The following is a 19229-nucleotide window of genomic DNA, read 5'->3' on the forward strand; positions in this document are numbered from 1 at the left end:
TCTCCTCTAGATCCTTCCACGCCTCCACCTATGTTGACGAGAGGCGACGAGCCTTTTTCGATGATTTGGGGCGTTGAACTAGTCTCGGAGGATGTCTGCAGCTTCTTAGCCATACTCCTTGTAACTACGCCCATGCTTGATGAATTTGAAGTAGCAGCCTTCATCGTGAACGTAGAACAGCTACTAGGATCTTCGAGAGAGAGAAGAGATGAGAGGTAGAGAGGTACCACCGGGCGTGCCAAAATTTGTAACAACAAATTCTTATCTGCGATATAAACAAACAAGAAAAATTGAACAAAGGTGATTTTATTGAATTAAAATAAATAAATTGCGGGTTACAATCTCTATTTTAATCCTCTGATTCTTCTCTCTAGAACAATATATAGTTGACTTGAATTTTCGGAGTCGGGTCGTTGACTTGATCTTCTCCGGATTTGATTTTGGATTTGAATAACGTTTTCCAAGGGTCTTGCAACTTGAATCTTGGATCGAACGCTGAACTTCGACAGAATTTGACTTGAAGATTTTGGAGTTCTTGATGGATTTGGCCCCTCAATCTTCCTTCGATCTTAATTTGTTGAACTTTGACGGGCTTTGACTTGAAGATCTTGAAATTCTTGATGGATTTGGCCCTTCAATCTTCCGATGATCTTGACTTGAATTGATTAACGTTAATCCGAAGGTTTGGCACCGTTGTCTCGGATCAAATGCCGGATTTGATGAAGAACGCCTTGAATTTGCTCAAGAACACCTCGAATTTGACGAAGAACACTTTTAATGTAGAGAGAGAATCTTACCTCCTACGGATTCTTCTTCCTTGCTTCTTGAGTTGTAGAGAGAATTTTGCTCCTACGATTTCTGCTCCTTCAGTTGTGTTTTGAATTGTGAAGGGAGGGTCCCTATTTATAGTGGTGGAATAAGAGTCCTTTATGGGCCTTACTCATGATGTGGCGCAATTTGATTGGCCCGATTTAAATTGATACTTATCTCTTGTAACTTGGGAGAGAAGAAATAATTTTATTGGCCAATAATTAATTGATATTTATCTCTTTATATCTTGGAAGAGAAGAAATAATCCTATTGGCCAATATATATATATTTAAAATCAATTATCTATTTAAATTAGGAATTTATTAAAATTCCTAATATTAAAATAGAAAACATATAATTGATATTTAATATAATATATATATATATATATATGAATTTATATGCATAATTACATATTTGCCACTTGTAATAATAAACAAATCACTCGGCTCTATGAAAATAGCAATTTAATTGCTTGAAAATTCATTCGTCTACAGCAACTTAGCATCTTACAGATGATTTAAGGTAATTTATGAAATGATTTAAGGTAATTTATAAAGGTCCTCAGAAGTAATTCTATATAGCAATATATTTCAATACCATATAATAGTTTGCATCTTTTATAATCATGGGAAGATATATTTGGGAATCTTAATATCTGATGGTATGCAACATGGTTCACAATTGCGTGGAACTAAGAAATTGTTTCAATCACATAAAACCTATGCTGCACGGACACTTCTAACAGGTGAAGAGTCCCCGTATCCGATACCTGGACACCCGGACACACCCAGACACTTCTCGGACACCCGTGTCGGGCCGTGTCGTAATTTCGCTAAAAGTAGGACACCCGTGTCGGGCAGTATCCACAATTTAAAAAAAGTTAGGACACTTCTCTGACGTTTTAAGAGATAACCCTAATAAAAAAAATGCGCATTTTCTTTTCTCTGTAATACACATTTCCTCTATTTTCTTTGTAAGTTCACCCAAAACTCCAAAAGTCTAGCATGCGACGGCGACCAAGAACACGAGCATCAAGGGCGAGCGGTTCTCTTATGCGATGACGACTTATACATATTTTCTACAATTTATAAATGTACCCCTATATTTTTATTATTTATAAATATACCCTTATATTTTTTATATTTACGCGTATCCCCGCGTGTCCGTATCCTAATTTTTTGGAAATGCCGTATCACCGTGTCCGTATCCGCGTATCGCCGTGTCCACGTATCCGTGTCCGTGTAGCATAGCATAAAACCTAACATGTAAGTGATGGAAACAATTAAAGGCTTAACATTTATCACAATGAATATCTTAGAGTAAATTGCAAAAAGTACCCCTGCGTAATCTCCAAATAGCAAAAATCTCCCTGTGATAAATAAACTAGCAAAAACCCCCCTGTGAAATTTAGTCAAAGGCAAAAAACCCCCAGTTGACTTAAGTGTGGCTCACTCGCGGGTTGCGCGACTGGCAGTAGGTTTTTGGACGTGAAATGACGAAATTGTTCCTAAAAATGTATTTATATGTATATATATTATATGTATATATATTATATGTATATATATTTTCCTTTTAATTTGATTGTTTAGAAATTAAAATATTGTTAAAAATGTACATACAACCACCACACCAAATAGATAGTAAAAAGTTAAATAGTCGAAGGGGAAATAAATAAAAAAACTAACACTCGCTAATCATAACTTAAAAAAAAACGAATACAAGGCAATAAAATCTACACGATCCTTATATAGGGGATGAGCTCGTTCTACGAAGTTCATACTTCGGCTCTGGTGGTGGTATACTCGGCCACACCTTCTCCCATTCCAGCTTGCATGCACAATTAACTATCCATTTCCTTGTATTATGCACATTATATCTATAAAAAAGTATTCATACAAATTTGTGTAATAGTGATCGAAAAGATAAAAAGAACCGGATTTTTACCGTAAAAAGGCGTATATTTCATCGGCGATGAAAAGATTATGTTTTCTTGAATACATTTTGACGACAAAAACATGTCTAATTCAATTGACACCGTTAACTCAGTGCACAAATTCCACATACTTTGCATATCTAATATTACTTATTACCTAATGAGACAACAATATTTGTCGAGGTAAACTGAGTCTGGTTTAGATTTTCTATCAAGAAAATGACATTCAATAGCAGTTGCTCGTTAAATTTCATTCCTCCCTAAAATACTAGCACTCAAAGTAGAATCTTTAACAAGCTAAGCAAAGTATATGAACTGATTTTCACCAGCATTGTTGTTATGTATGTTATGCACGATCAGACGGAACGGATTGAGAATACAATTAATAAAACAGTAAAAATAAATTAAAAATAGAAGGATCGTAAATGTTATATATCATGGCTTTATAAGTTATCGTGATATCCGAGATAGTCGATACACTTGGGGCCTTTTTGGTTGGATGGTTTGGATAGATAGGGTGGGATGAGACTAATTGTTAGAATTTTATTTCGTGCAGATATAAATTATTTGTGTCAGATTCAGTTTTTCGTTACTGTTGCGTGAAGTGTTGCAACAGTTCGTGAAGCAGTGCGTAAAAACATAAATAAACGAGACACAAATTTTAATGTGGTTCGGATACAATTGTACCCTACATCCACGGGGACCTGCAAATAAAATTTACTAATTTTTAGTTTTACGAATACAATAATAGGACTTAATCAAAATACAAAGACTCCCTCTTTGTTATCGCCGTTCTTGTATACTACGCTGAATTATAAATCTTCAATTTGCAGCACGTCCCTTGCTCCGCACGGTTGAACTCCCTTCAACGCTGAATCCCTCAGTCGGCGGATCGATCTCCTCCCGAGATCTGTTTAAGCCCCTCTCCCGAAGAACCGATCTTCTTTTTGTATAGAAGAAGCAAACTTGTGATACTCGTTGAATCTTGGTGTCTTCACCACAAAGCCTTGAAGCCGATATATTTTCTATGAAAATCACGTATCACGATGGAACTATAAAAACGAGAGCCAAGAATATTTTCTCTGTATATTTTCTCTCGATCAAAGACGTTCCATGCGCAGCAAAAAATAAGAGCAGAAAAATATAATTTTTCTTCTCCAATAAAAGGCGTGGAGCCTTATGCTGAGATTGGTCTCTTTTTATATCCTATGCCATAAGATCCCTATACAAGGAAAAGTTAGAGACCAAAACATTAAAAATACTTAAGTCACGTAGGAAACTAAATCTTAGGAATATAGGAGATTTCTTTGCCAATAAATAATTCCCATATCTTTTAAAACTCTATCAATATATGACAATAAAATATAAACAAGATAATTATGCTTGTATAAAGATAATTCCCACTATTAATCAATTATTGATAAAATAGAGAATTAAAACACAAGGAAACTCCCCTTCTTATATTACGGCATATCTAGACTTGTGGTACAAGTCTTTTACACGTTTCTTTGCGAAGTCAGAATCCAAAGGATTCTAACAATCACGATCCCATGCTGCTCTCGTATATATGCTCTCCTACGTTTTTTGATTCACTGTACAACAAGGAAAATCAGAGTCCATTAGGGTTAGGAAACTCTTAATCACGTAGGAATTAAGAGTTGTGTGATAAGGAAATTCTTTGTCAAGGGAATAAGAATTTCCTTGTTAACACATGACTCACAATATTAAATAAATTAATGACAAAATAAGAGTTTAAAGCATTAAGGAAACTTCCCTAGCTTTAGACACACGTTTTCCACACACGTGCTGAAAAACCAAAATTAGAATCCTCTCGGATTCTAACACTAATCACGTGTTTTGGTTTGTGGGATTACTTGGAAATTGAGAGTCAGACAATTAGCATTATTTTGTTTTGTTCACTTGATTCAACTAGATTAAAAGTGGAATGTCTATAATGCCCTTAAAATTTACCTACCACCATCACTCCTCTTCTTTCATTTCTCTTTACAATTTTTTTGTTGTTACAACAATTCAGACATGTATTATCCATCAAACAAAATCATTTGAATCTTTATTTTGCAAAATTTGAGTTTGTCATTAAAGTTTCACATATACATATATTTACACCAATTATATTTCTCATAATGGAACATATAGTCTTAACAATCAATTTACGAAAAACGAAAAATTCATCCAAATACGTACATTCATAAATTCGATTAAGAACAGCAAAATAAAAATGTCATCAAAACACATACATGCATATATTCAATTGAATACCGGGAACTTAGTCCTTTACGAAAAGACGTTACCTAGTATATTTAAAACGACGTTCAATTCTCAAACACCAACAAGTCTACAAGCATATGCAACAATTCATTTAAACACTTCAATCCAAAAAAAAAAACGGATCCATCGGAGAAACTGGATCATCTCTCGAACATCACTACTTCCATCATCATCATCAACATCGGCATTGGTGTTGGCATTCCCATTGTTAACGTTGCTGTGGGCATTGGCATTGTCGACATTAACGAAAATTTTCAAATATTTGGAAATTGGCCATGAAGATAAATCAAAAAGACGCCGTAATCCGGAGCTGCTATATTTTTTTTCTTGGTCCATGTGTTTGTCCACGTCATCGACATTATCACTAACTTCATCATCATCTATTTCAATATGTATACTCCGGATTTAAGCGTTTAAGCTCTCGAAGCTAATCGGCAGAGCTTGTTTCTCTTCAAACACCAATTGGCATTCTTCATAAAACAAAAATCCATTCACCCTAAAGCACCTTTATTGTTTCGTCTCCTATAAATGTGTACATACAAAACACATGAACTATTAAGTGAATGCAAAGCTTAAATCACCAAACTAGAATTAAGAGGCCTACATACTATCATTAAGCAAATGAACTAATCGGGTTATTAGCAAATTAATATGTGGTCGCTATTAAACTGTTTAACCAAATACATATATGTATTTTAATTGAATATGAACATGTAAACTAAGTTAGCTTTTCGCCATCAAAGTTTCATTCAAATATTTTAATTAAGAAAATAAATTGGAATTTTCAACAATCCATTGTCCGAGAACAAAGGGATGATATATTGATATGGAAGAAACGGAGTAACACATGCATAAATAAATTATAATTCTAATTGAACAAGAAAAAAAAACAAAAATTTCTTCTAATTATAGGCCCTTCTGTAGAAAAATATTCAAACATCTCCCAAGCAAATCCACTAAAATGCTATTATATAGGGCCAAATATATATTTCACTTCACACTACCATTAACCCGCAAAACCAAATAAATAAACAATAAATTTTATAAAAAAAAATATTATCCCAAAATCAAACTGTATCTCAAGTTGGGGGTTTATTTTGTTAGAATCCCTACAACAGTGTTTCACTCTTACATATGTGAAAATAATACAAATCTAAGAAAACAAATCGTAAATAAATGATATGTAAAATGAAGAATCGTGAATTCAACAGAGTATAACCGTTTTTTTTACAGGGAGAACGAACAAATACCTCTCAAGCCGTACACAACGGAGGAGACTTGCCCCTAATGTCTTCAAGCGGTCGCCGTATTCCTACCATAAACGAAATATAGTACACAAACTAACTAAAAAAACATAAAAACACGAATTTTGTTCTTCAACTGAGATAATGGTGAAGAAGACGAAGTTGTATTTTACACAGATACGAGGAACGATTTATTTCCATGCGTTTGACTAGGGTTTTGCTGTAATGGAAAGAGAAGGAAATAACTATTTAGGAGAAAAAAGATGGGATATGGAGATGATAGTTAATCAAGCCGATTTTGGGCTGACTATTAATCAACCAATTCGTTGATAAAAAACGTGGGCCCATGTATCAAGAGGCGACCCAACAACCAAACCAAACTGCATATTAAGTTGGACTTATTGTCCCATCCAGCCCGAGCCTCCAAACCAAAAGAGCCCTTGATGTTTAAAGCACTGGTTTACTTTGGATAAATAAACTATTAATTTATCTGATTATGCTATGTGTTTCGACGGTTTCTAACGCGTGTTTGTTCAATGGGTCGCAATGTGGTTCGATAGTCCCTTCGCGGGGGTTTAGGCAAGGCGACCCCCTTTCGCCATATCTTTTCATGCTTTGTACAGAGGCGCTTATAGCAATGGTGCAACGGACGACGAAAAGCGGGTGATTGCAAGGATTTCGAGTAGCTCCGACCGCTCCAATGGTCTCGAGTTTGTGTTTTGTGGATGATACACTAATTTTTTGCCGGGCAAACGAGGATAATGCTTGGATAATCCGATAAATTCTCCTCCAATATGCACGTGTTTCTGGCCAGGTGATTAACATGGAGAAATCGAAAATTAGGTTATGTCCAGCTACACCACCGGAGACCCGCAAATCTATACATGCTATCTTGGGCTTCCAGGTTGTAGTGAGTCATGAAAAATATTTAGGGCTTCCGGCGGCTTTGGGGAAATCACGCAAGGAGGTTTTCCAATACTTGAGAGATAGGGTATGGGACCGAATAAAGGGATGGAATTCTCATAACATCTCTAAGGCGGGGAAAGAAATCCTAGTCAAGGCGGTCCTACAGGCAATCCCATCGTATGTTATGTCTTGCTTTCTACTGCCAATTGTATTGGTTCAGGAGATTGAAGCCATTACGCGTCGTTTTTGGTGGGGGAATGGCATGGATAAAACGACGCATTGGGTTGCATGGAAGAAACTATGCAAACCGAAGGAAGATGGGGGCATGGGATTTCGGGATCTTCGGAGTTTTAATCTCGCTCTGCTGGCGAAAAAAGGTTGGCTACTTGTTACCAAGCCGGAGCTCTTACTATCAAAGATTATGCGAGCTAGGTACTACTAATGGGGACTTCTGGGTTGCGGTTGTGGGCCACCGCCCGTCGGCCACTTCGCGAGCCATTGTTGAGGCCCGCCGCCATTTGAATGAAGGTGTTCGGATGCGAATTGGGGATGGTACGAGAATATCGGTATGGTGCGATCCGTGGATTCTCCATGATAATTGCCCGAAGCTTATCACTCCAAGGCCCGTGCACTCGGCTTTCCCTAATTCGGTAGCAGACCTTATTGACAGAAATATAGGTTCGTGGAAGATTGATGTTCTAGATACTATTTTTTGGCCGGTGGACAAGCAACGCATTCTTACTACTACTGGAGATGCGGGAATGGCTAATCGAATTATATAGGGTTTCTCGAATTTGGGTAATTTTACGGTTAAAAGTTGCTATCACAACATTATGAGTCGCCATAGTTTGCGGGTTGGAGATGCCTTGGTCGGCTCAAAAAGTGGATCGCACTCTTATAACTGGAAATAGCTTTAGAAACTCGACGTGCCACCAAAAATTCGGGTATTCTTATGGAGAGCATGCATGAAACTTTACCGTGTAAAGTTGAATTGTTTCGGCGGAGTATTGTCTCGGACCCGTTGTGCGATATTTGTGGCATAGAATCCGATTCTTTGACGCATATTTTCTTTCACTGTCATGGAGTTAGGCAAGTGTGGGAACATTTACCAATTTCTCTATCCACTAGCGACATGAACCCCTTCGTTTGGATCTGGGTGAGAAGATTGGCCCGAGAGTTTTCCGCAGATAGTTTCACCTGGCTGCAGTGGTTCTTTGGAGCATTTGGGATCGTCGGAATAAGTTGTTGCATGGTGATGAATATCGGGCACTTGGGGAAATTGTAGGATGGAGTAGCACGTACATGGAATCATATCATGAAGCTCGTTTGAATCGCAGCGTCGTCGACTAGCGGCCCTAGGCCATCTTGTGGTCTCCACCACCAATAAGGGTGATTAAAGTTAATGTTGACGCAGCTTTTCCGCGAGGTAATGATCACTATTACACATCTATGGTTGCTAAAGATTCACAAGGTCAAAGTGTGTGGTGGCAGAATTTTCGGCACCTTGGCCGAGTGTTACCTGCCGAGGGGGAAGCTCGGGCTGTTTTGCAAGCTATTCTCATGGCGTTAAGCTTCGGATGGCCTGACATTATTATTGAGGGTGATTGTGTCCCAGTGATCGATGCGCTTAATGGCCGAGGTTCTTCACTTACTTCATTCGGCGCTATTATTGAGGCGGTTTTAGCTCTCTCTTGTCTCTTCTCTTCTATTTTATTTTCCTTTGTAAGGCGTGATGCCAATAAACTAGCTCAATATATTGCTTCGCTTCAGAATTTGGATTCTTTGAAGGGTGTGACCCTCCTTCGTTTCTGGCCATGAGTGCCTAATATAATTATATTTTTCCCGTCAAAAAAAAAAATCGCACAATTAAACTCCTCCCAACCAAACATACACGAATTTACCATGCAAAAAGATATGCAATGACACTAAGTTACCAAAAATTAACAAAGATTCCGATACGTTGAATATCGTAAGCGAAACGTACATGTTGTCTCTTGAGCCTTTCATTCTCTTCTTCCAGGCGCGAAACCTTGTTCTCCAGCTCGTAAGTGTAGGCCTGGATATAAATACGTAAACATAAAAACAATAAAAAAATAAATAAACAAATTATTTGGACTGTTTATTCTTTTCGTGTAAGACTCTTTGTTTTATCCTGCATTTATTTATTGTAATTTTTTTATAATATATTTCGTCCGAGTGTCATCAAATGAAATCTCAGAGAAATCAATGGGATTCATTCCCAAAGTTTATTTCTTAGTTTCAGGGAATTGGGGTAATTTTGTACATTTTATTTCACCAGCCAGGTGCACGTGTGTTGCACGTGTAGTATTAATTTTACTATGTACTTGTTTTTACAATGTGCTGGACACATTTTTAACAAAATAATATTTTATATATATATTTAAAATTTATAAATTATATATTGAGACATTTTAACTTTTTTCAATGTATATAGGGAAAATTTGAAAAAAAAAAAAAAAAAAAAACCATTAGACATGTGCAGTGCAATGACGTCCAATTTTCGTTTTTTCAATTTTAAGGTAAATATTTAATGTCTATAATTAATAAACAAAATAATAAGGTTTCTATAATGTTCTGACTTCTCACTCCTATTCACTGCCGCTCATTCCCTTGATAGCAAAAGATTTGGATCGCCAAAGCGTCAGAGCCTCTGTTTAGTGGTTGATGATGGCTTTAAAAGTCTTCCCATTCACAATACTTATTAATCTAATTCTCGCCCACATCGGAGTCGTGGCCGATAAAGGCGAAGTCAAATCAACTATTGATTAGAGTGGATTTCATCCTCTTTCCAGTTATTAAATCTATGCAGAGTCGATTTCGCCCTTTTCAGTTATTAAATTCACTATTGCGCAGAGTGAATTTCGCCCTTTCCAGTTATTACCATTGCGTAGAGCAAATTTTTTTCTTTGTGATTGTAAAGGTGAAAATCCATGACAACCGGTGGGTGGGGTGTCTCGGCGGTGAAGGTGAAGTGGCATGATGGATTTTCTGGGAAAGTAGTGGAAGCGAGATTCTTAGACGTTAATTATGGAAGAGATATCTACGAATCTTTAGGCTTGCGGGATTTGCATATCTCCCCAATTATTATTTTTGATTTTCAGTAATAGTAAATAGGGGTATTTTGGATATTATATATATATATATATAATAGAATATGTATTAATTAATATTCAAAAAAAAAATGTATGTTAGCAATTTTATAATATTTGTAAATTTAATATCTTTTTTGTCTTTATAGTTTTAATTGTTTTCTTTCATGACTTGAATTCTTCAAGTGTTTCTCATCATCGCAACTTTAATTTATATTTAACCATCTTCTTTTGGTATTAATTATTTTTTTAAGGGAAAAGTACAGTTTGCACTCCTGAATCATGGGGTTGGTCGCAAACACCTCCCTGAACTACAAAACGTAACAAAATGACCCCTCCGTTTCCATTCCGTTAGTTGTTGCTGATGTGGCGGGTTGACTGTTTCTTTTTCACATCTTAAACTATTACTTGCATTTATTTGGACATGTTTACCCCTCATTTGAAGCACTTCTCAACAAGTTCTGCCAAAAGAACATGGAAAAAATTAAAAAACAAATAAATAATTGGATAACCAAGAGAACGAATTAGATGTAATAACATCAACTGGGTCTTCCATGAAATTACTCAACCAACAAACCAAAAAACATAAAAACAAAAAAATCGCATTGATAATTAAAGAATCAAATGCAATGTAGATATATTTTTGAAACCCACAAACAGAAAATAGAGAAATCATCATCACGAATGCATAAACGCCACATGAAATTTTTAAACACAGAAAAAACATAGCGGAAGATCCATCATACCTATCACAGAAATCGGGAAAGAAGACACGCTAAGTATGATCCAAGAAAAAATATTGCAAATGAGTTTAATAAAGACTTGAGCGGTTTTGATATTTTTTGATTATTGGATTGCAGCGTGAATTCCAATTTTTAGGCAAGTTTTTTCAAAAGAGGGATTTGGTTTTCTCGAAAAAGAAAAAGAGAAAAAAAGAAAGAAAAAAGAGGGGTCTGGTTTCTATTGAGAGGGAAATGATTATCCACGGTGATGATGCCACGTCAGATTACAGCATAACATAATGAGGGTTAATATGTAAATACTCACTATTATTAACGGTGGCAAAAATCTAAAGTTTGACTGTTAAAGTTATGGGTCATTTTGTTACGTTTTGTAGTTCAGGGAGGTGTTTGCGACAAACCCTATAGTTTAGGGGTGCAAACTGTACTTTCCCCTTTTTTTAATTATGAAATCACTTGTTTTTATCCAAGTTGCTTTTCTTTTGTCTGACGTACTCACTTCTTTTTTTCTGTATGAGTTTTGGCAATATCCCATTCATAGGTCTGAAATCTACATCTGTGAATTGAATGGTCCGAATGATCAACTCTGCAATCAGTTGTTCGTTGTCACTATTGTTTCTTTATCTCACATATTTCATTACTATTATCAGCTGCAATTTTTAATTATTTATTGACCAGTGATATATCATATTTTGGTATTGTGAGAAGGAAGATTAATCAGAATTGAACATAATTGATGTTGAATTTAAATAAAAAGTTTGTTAATGTATTGCCAATTTAAGAGTCACATGTTGCAACACAAAACAAGATTCAACATTTTAAATTCAATATATTTCTACTATTAAAATCGATAATTAGCCCTTTGACTTCAATAAATTAAAATAGACAAACATATAGTTATAATTTTTCTTTACCGTGCATTTTTAAATGTTAGTGTAATAAGATATTATTTTATTTTTATTTAATAAAAATAACTATTTTAACCCATTACTCTTTTGATATAAAGTAATCAAACATTTTATTAACACTAGAAAAGTGTGACGTGCGTCGTGCGTTGCACGTCTCTATTAATTTATGTATATATTAAAATATGTTGAAATAGTAGAATGTGATTTTATTTAATATTGATATACATAAACTATCATATTTATGTTACGATATCTATTTCTTCTTAGGTTATTCCAGTAATTATTTATCATCGTCTTGAATATCATATTTGTTGTGATGTTTTTGTTCTTTTTAATTATAACCACTTCGATGTTGCGATTACTTTCATTTCGAGTTGTTTCATTTACTCTTGATTGTTAATTATATATTTTTTATTTTTAGAACAAATGACAAATAAATATTAATGAAAAATTAAACATAAATGAAAAATTGGAAGGAGACATGATCTTTGTCGTGAACCCACGGTTCACGAGTCAGAATCGACTGGGGTTCACAATTCAAAAGTACAAGACTATTAACCAATCCTTAAGGTTAAGAGTTTGATTAAATTTTTTTTTTTTTCAGTACAAAGGACAAATGAATATTAATGAAAAATTAAACATAAATGAAAAAATGAATGGAGACATGATTATTGTCGTGAACCAACGGTTAACGAGTCAGAATCGACCGGGGTTTACAATTCAAAAATACAAGACCATTAACCATCCAATGTTAAGAGATTGATTATGATTCTAAAATGCAATTTCACAAATCGAGTGTTGGTTCAACCAACGATTACCGACAAATTTAAGCTGTTGAGGTTACAATTTTTCAATCAATCAGATATTATTAATTATTGTATTTAACTTGCATTAATGAACTATTTAATTATTACATATTTTACTTAATTGACCTTGAAGTTTTTTAATTATTTTATGGGGCAGTTTTGTCCATATATAAAATTGAAGAAACCACCTAGCATTCACACTTTTATATATAGTATATATTAGGTTCAATGCAAATATTTATACTCCTTCTCAGCTCCGACTCTCTCCTCATCAGCTTCGCGTCTCTGCTTCCCATATCTGCCTCTCTCCTCCTCAACTCAGCCTCACTCATTCTCTTGTCACGTTCTGCCTAATAAGTCTCATTAAAACCTTAAACGCATTAGGTCTTTCCTTGTCTGATCCTAGTGTCCTGCATTTACAAGTGTACCCAAAGATAATGCTGAGTCGAGTAAGCCGTAATTCATTTCGATGGGGTAATATTAATCAAAGAAAGAACACCCATAGCAAAACATGAAAACATGGCCGTAGATGCGAAATAGCCAAATTCCCGGTCGAGGAGTACTTCCACAAACAGAAGAAGGCACCCAGTGAAACTTTGAAAAATTTGATAATAATTGTTGGCAGTAGTTATAAATGGTAATTCATACGGACCAAAAAAATACGGTCACCTACAACGATGTGGTACCTACAAGGTCAACCAAGAACCACCATAAATTTTTCAAAGAAACCGATATTAGAAACCCCCCATACATCCAAATCATCCACACCTCGCATTGATGAAAATAAAATTTTGTAAGGTATAATAAAAGAAAACCAACAATAGTGCTACATAAATGTCAAGTTAGGGTATTACGTGAGTAGATACATGCATGGTTACCAAATCGTAAATCGGATCGAAAATCATTTTGTCAAAATTGCGAATCGTAAATCGTAAGAATTTTTAATATTTTATTAAAATATTAATATATTAAATAATGTACACGTATTTACGAGACATTGTATAATATTAGCAACAAATATATATATATATATATATATATATATATATATATATAATCTACAACCAAACTACAAAAGTTATATGATTAACATGCTTATATTTAATCTTCAATAGTAAGTGGACTTTACAAAACTTTAACACAATAAAAACAACAAATTTAATATTAAAATAATTTGATTTATTATCATTTAAATCATACCATTCATCAATGCAAATATTTATTGTTACTAGAAAGGTGTGACGCGTGTTGCACGTCTCTATTAATTTATGTATATATTAAAATATATTGAAATAGTAGAATGTGATTTTATTTAATATTGATATACATAAACTATCATATTTATGTTATAATATCTATTTCTTCTTAGGTTATTCCAATAATTATTTATCATCGTCTTGAATATCATATTTGTAGTGATTTTTTTGTTCTTTTTAATTAGAATCTTTTCGATCTTGTGATTACTTTCATTTCGATTTGTCTCATTTACTCGTGAATGTTTATTATATTTTTCTTATTTTTAGAACAAATGAAAAATTTAACATAAATGAAAATTTGGATGGAGACATGATCATTGTCGTGAACCCACGGTTCATGACTCATAATCGACTGGAGTTCACAATTCAAAAGTACAAGACCATTAACCAATCATTAAGGTTAAGAGTTTGATTATATTTTTAGTACAAATGACAAATGACTATTAATGAAACATTAAGCATAAATGAAAATTTAAATGGAGACTTGATTATTGTCGTGAACCAACGATTCACGAGTCAGAATCGACCGGGGTTCACAATTAAATAATACAAGATCATTAACCAACCCAAGTTAAGAGTTTGATTATGATTCTAAAATGCAATTTCACAAATCGAATGTTGGTTCAACCAACGACTACCGATATATTTAAGTTGTTGTGGTTGCAATTTTCAATGAATCAGATATTATTAATTATTGTATTTAACATGCATTAATGAACAATTTAATTACTACATATTTTACTTAATTAACCTTGAAGTTTTAATTATTTTACGGGGTATTTTTGTCCATACATAAAATGGAAGAAACCACCTACCATTCACACTTTTATATATAGTATAGATAGATTATTTTCATGTATTTTCGTATTGTTCATTGTGTCAAATTAATAACCCATTGGTGTTGCAAGCATGTACAAATTCATGTTGGTAGCAAAAAAAATTTAAAGTTCCAAAAGTCAATTTGTTACTGCTATTTATAAGTTAAAAAAAAAAGAACATGGCTCATCCTATTTGTTGAAATGTCACAAAAGATCACATGTCAAAACAAATAATCGTATATTTATATTAAACGTGATCAATAATACTAACTTGATTCGTACCTACATTCCTCATCCCTGAAATTGTCATGATCAATTAGCTTTGATAGGAAGAATGAAGTCAAATTAAAGAAGAAAAAAAATTGTAATATTATGAAGAACTGAGTACTACAGTTACTTTGTTTTCTCAAAGAAGGAAATATTGCTCCTAATTAACGTATATTAAAGTCAATGGTGGTTCAGATTCAAAAGCAACTTTACTAATGAACATAACAATAAACATGAAAATATAAAATAAAACAACTATAAACAAATAATGATAAAGAAAATGGTATTTTTGTACATGTAACCTTTGAATCTTACATATGTAAAAGGGTATTTTTGTACCTACATAAAGGGAAGAAACCTCCATAACATTCACACTTTTATAGATAGTATAGATAAAGAACTGTTTAGTGAATTCCATTACTCAATGGATGCATTTGGACTTTACTTAGCTTAATGAATATCGTATCGCTTCATATCGCCAGCCTGCACGTACGTGTCTCTATCAGCAACCTAGGGTTGTCCAGAGCCTCGTCCCCGTTCCTAATCAGTAATTTTTTTTATATTACACAAATCAGTTGCTATGGAATAAATAAAAAAAATTAAAACTTCGTGTTAATCAATACGTACTGTGTGAAAGAGTCCGTGTCGAACAACACATAAAATAAATAAAAATTCTATTGTACTTTACGTGTTGTTCGTTTTTCGTCTTTTGAATTATACTTAGGTTAACAATTGTAAAAATATAACTTTACCTCAAATGTATCATCGTACATACGTGTTGGAATTAGTTAAATGAAATAGTACTAATATTTGATAAAAAAACATATAAAAACTAGAGACCGAAAGGAAATTCGGTTTTTGCTCCGATTTTAGTTTTCAATAATAATGTCGTATATTCTAATTATTTTTCGAAGATTATATTTTTAATAAAAATATTGTTGTTAATTTCATGTTATAGGTGAATGAAACTTTTCCTTTATTGAATAATTTAAAATTTATTTTAATTTTTGAAATTCCAATTTTTAATGATTTTGAAAGATAATTGAATTAATTTTTTTCTTTTACAAAAGAGGATATTTTATTAAAAAAAGAAAAACCTAATTACATATAAATCCCATACAACCCTAATTAGAGCATCTCCAACCGATTTCACCATTTTTTCACCAAATCCATGAGTTTATCTCCCACCCACACTACTTTACCCTTCCACCATGTTTGGTGAAAAATTGTGTTTTTGGTCTCCAATGGGTTTCACCAAATATTAAAATAATAATATTTCACCATTACACTATTTATAGAAAATGGGATTTTGTTTGGTCTCCCATGGCATTTCACATTATATGCCCCAAAATTAATAATCTAATGTTAACTGTAATTTTATTTCATGAATATTAATTATAGATCCAATGTTAAGTAATAAATTTTTTTAACTATGTAATTTAAAAATTATGTTTTCAATTTTAAAAGTATTTTTGCAATTAAAATATCTCGTCCTGTATTTCATCAATTAAAGTGTGTTTCACTAATCAATCTATTGATGCTTATTATATTTTATTAATAGCAATTAGCGTATTAGACTATTAGTTAAGTAAAGAAATGAACTAATCAGCATTGATAACAAAAAAATATACAAACAAATTAAAAATAAGCATATTTTATGTTATTAGAATTAATATTTTTTAATTAATAATAACAAATGTATTCATATTTTAAAACCTAATTTAGTAATTAACACCAATACATTTACAATAAATATGTTAATAGGGATATTTGTGCATAAGTTCCTAACCAACCATCTTTATTATTCTAGGTTTAGATGTTATATCTCTTTCGTCAATAAGCTCATCTATTTAATATTTATTATAGATAAAGGAAAAATTCATGTATATGACAAAACTACCCCCAACCTTTTACACCCAATTCTTAATTGTAACCCCACTTTAATCAATTTTGACCACAAAAATCTAATTTTGAATTTTTTTTTTCAAAAACTTCTTTTTTTTTCTAAAATTATTTTTTTGCCGCCGGTCTCCGACGTTGACTTTTTTTAGTGTTTTTTTTTTTACGCCCGCCGCTAAACGTTGACCGTAATTGTGCTGTCATTAACGGTAATTATACTGTCAATGACAGTAAATTAACGTAATTATATGACAGTACATTAACGTAATTGTGTTGACGTTGTATGTACAATTAGAGTCAATGACAATATTATTATTATTTTTTTTGTTATTTTTTTAATTTAACTTGATTTGTTTACAAGTCAACGTAATTATATTACTGTCGTTGACAGTAAAATAACTGTAAACACAATAATATTATTGTCAACCGCATCTATATTATTATTTTTTGGTTTTTTTGTTTTGTTTGAGTTATTCACGGAGTAACGCAATAATATTACTGTCTATTATTGTAATATTACTGTATACACAATAATATTACTGTGATTGACGGTAATATTACTGTTGTTATTGTAATATTACTGTCAATCATAGTAATATTAATTCTTTTGGCTTTTTTATTATGTTTACCTTTGTTGAACGACAACATATTAATGTTACCCTATTACACAATAATAATGAGTTTTATTGTGTTAATATTATTGTGCTAGAGATTGATATAGTGTTAAACTGTAATATAATTAATTTTACTGTGTTTAAAAGTAATATAGTTAATATTACTGTCAACCACAACAATATTGCTGTTTAAACGGGGGAGAGAAAGATGTTAAAAGAAAAAAAAAAAACAAAAAAGTTAGCCGGTCAACGCCGGAAACTGGTGGCGAAAAATCCCCTAAAAAAAAGTCAACGACGGTGGCAGACGAAATTGTCTATAAAAATCAGTTTTGGGTCAAAATTGAATAATTTGTGAAATTTGGAGTCAAATTGAGGTTATATTAAATTAAAGGATGAAATTGCAGCATATTAAAATACGAGGGGCTATTTTAGTCTTTTACAAACCTCTGGACAATTTGTGGACTTTTTTGTCAAAGAGTTTATTGTCTGGACCTCTTTATGAATAAGTACCCATTGATGGGCTTATTTGTAAAGTGTCCATGCTAATAAGTTCGTAATCAGGTGCAATTAGTTAAAACCGTCATTTTATATGTTACTTAATAAAATGGTGTTAATTAAACCAAATCGTATTTTCACCTCTATATTTGGTAGGAAAAATATGATTTGGTGGAAAAAATAGGAAAATGGTGGACCGGTAGGAGATGAAAATTCTTTCACAAAAAAAATTAGAATTTGAATATATGGTGATATGGGATTGACCACGGTGGAGACTAAAATTAAGTCTCCATATTAGATATAATGGTGATATAAGAATTTCGGATGAAAGGCTAAAAAGACCTAAATTAAATGAAAAAATGGCGATATAACGACCGGTCGAAGAATCTCCATAGTTAGTGTTATTTTTTAATTACTAATTTTGCGCTCCATCTCTGATTCGGTCTTTCTTTGATATGTAAGAGTGATCTATGGAAGAGGATTCATGACTCAGAGCGAGGCCAATAGTCTTGGTAGTTATGTACAACTCAGTTGAAGAAAGAGAGTGAGTCAACTCATGACTCGTGTGATTCATGAGAAAATAGAGAATAGGATAATGCTAATTACGTTTGTCTTTGCAATCGACCTTTGCCATGAAGGGTGCGCTCGGATGGCAGGTCATCACCACATTAATAAGGGCCGGTTTTGAGGGGAAGCAAAGTAGGCGGTCGCCTAGGGGCTCTGAATTTTTACGAAAATTTAGGGCCCCCAAATATTTTTAGGCAAAATGAGTTTTTTAGTCCTGTAAATTTTACTAGTTGGGAGTTTTAGTCCACCATATTTCAAAATCAGAATTTTAGTCCCGTAAGTTATAAAAGTTGGGAATTTTGGTCCTATGACCTGCTATAACATGTAATGTGATGGTTGGTTGAATGAGTTGGCATTTAAAGTATAAAAATAAATACATTAAAAATGAATTAGGTGATGTTGCTAATGAGTTGGACGATTTTATTTGATGAATGAAATAAACATTTTTTTAGTAATTATTTTTTAATTAATATTTCATAGTTGTCAATTAACAAAATAGTAGTTAACTACATTTTATAACTCGTTATTGATATTTGTTTCTCTTAGTTTGATAACGTATTTTAT

General features: G+C 33.0%; 1 protein-coding gene across 1 annotated transcript; it reads left to right on the forward strand.

The window, feature by feature from the left end:
* Nucleotides 1–8634: 8634 nt before the first annotated feature.
* On the forward strand, nucleotides 8635–9003 carry LOC148771670 (uncharacterized). Its single transcript, XM_088815170.1, has one exon. The coding sequence runs from the start codon at nucleotides 8635–8637 to the stop codon at nucleotides 9001–9003; it is 369 nt and encodes a 122-aa protein (XP_088671296.1).
* The last annotated feature ends 10226 nt before the right edge of the window (nucleotides 9004–19229 follow it).

The sequence above is a fragment of the Erythranthe guttata genome, chromosome 3 (genome assembly GCF_056151865.1).
Source record: "Erythranthe guttata isolate IM_541 chromosome 3, IM_541, whole genome shotgun sequence".
Lineage (NCBI taxonomy): Eukaryota > Viridiplantae > Streptophyta > Magnoliopsida > Lamiales > Phrymaceae > Erythranthe > Erythranthe guttata.

What these genes read in the sequence shown, in the direction of transcription:
- LOC148771670 (XM_088815170.1), top strand. Translation starts at nt 8,635, where the DNA reads ATGGTTGCTAAAGATTCACAAGGTCAAAGTGTGTGGTGGCAGAATTTT.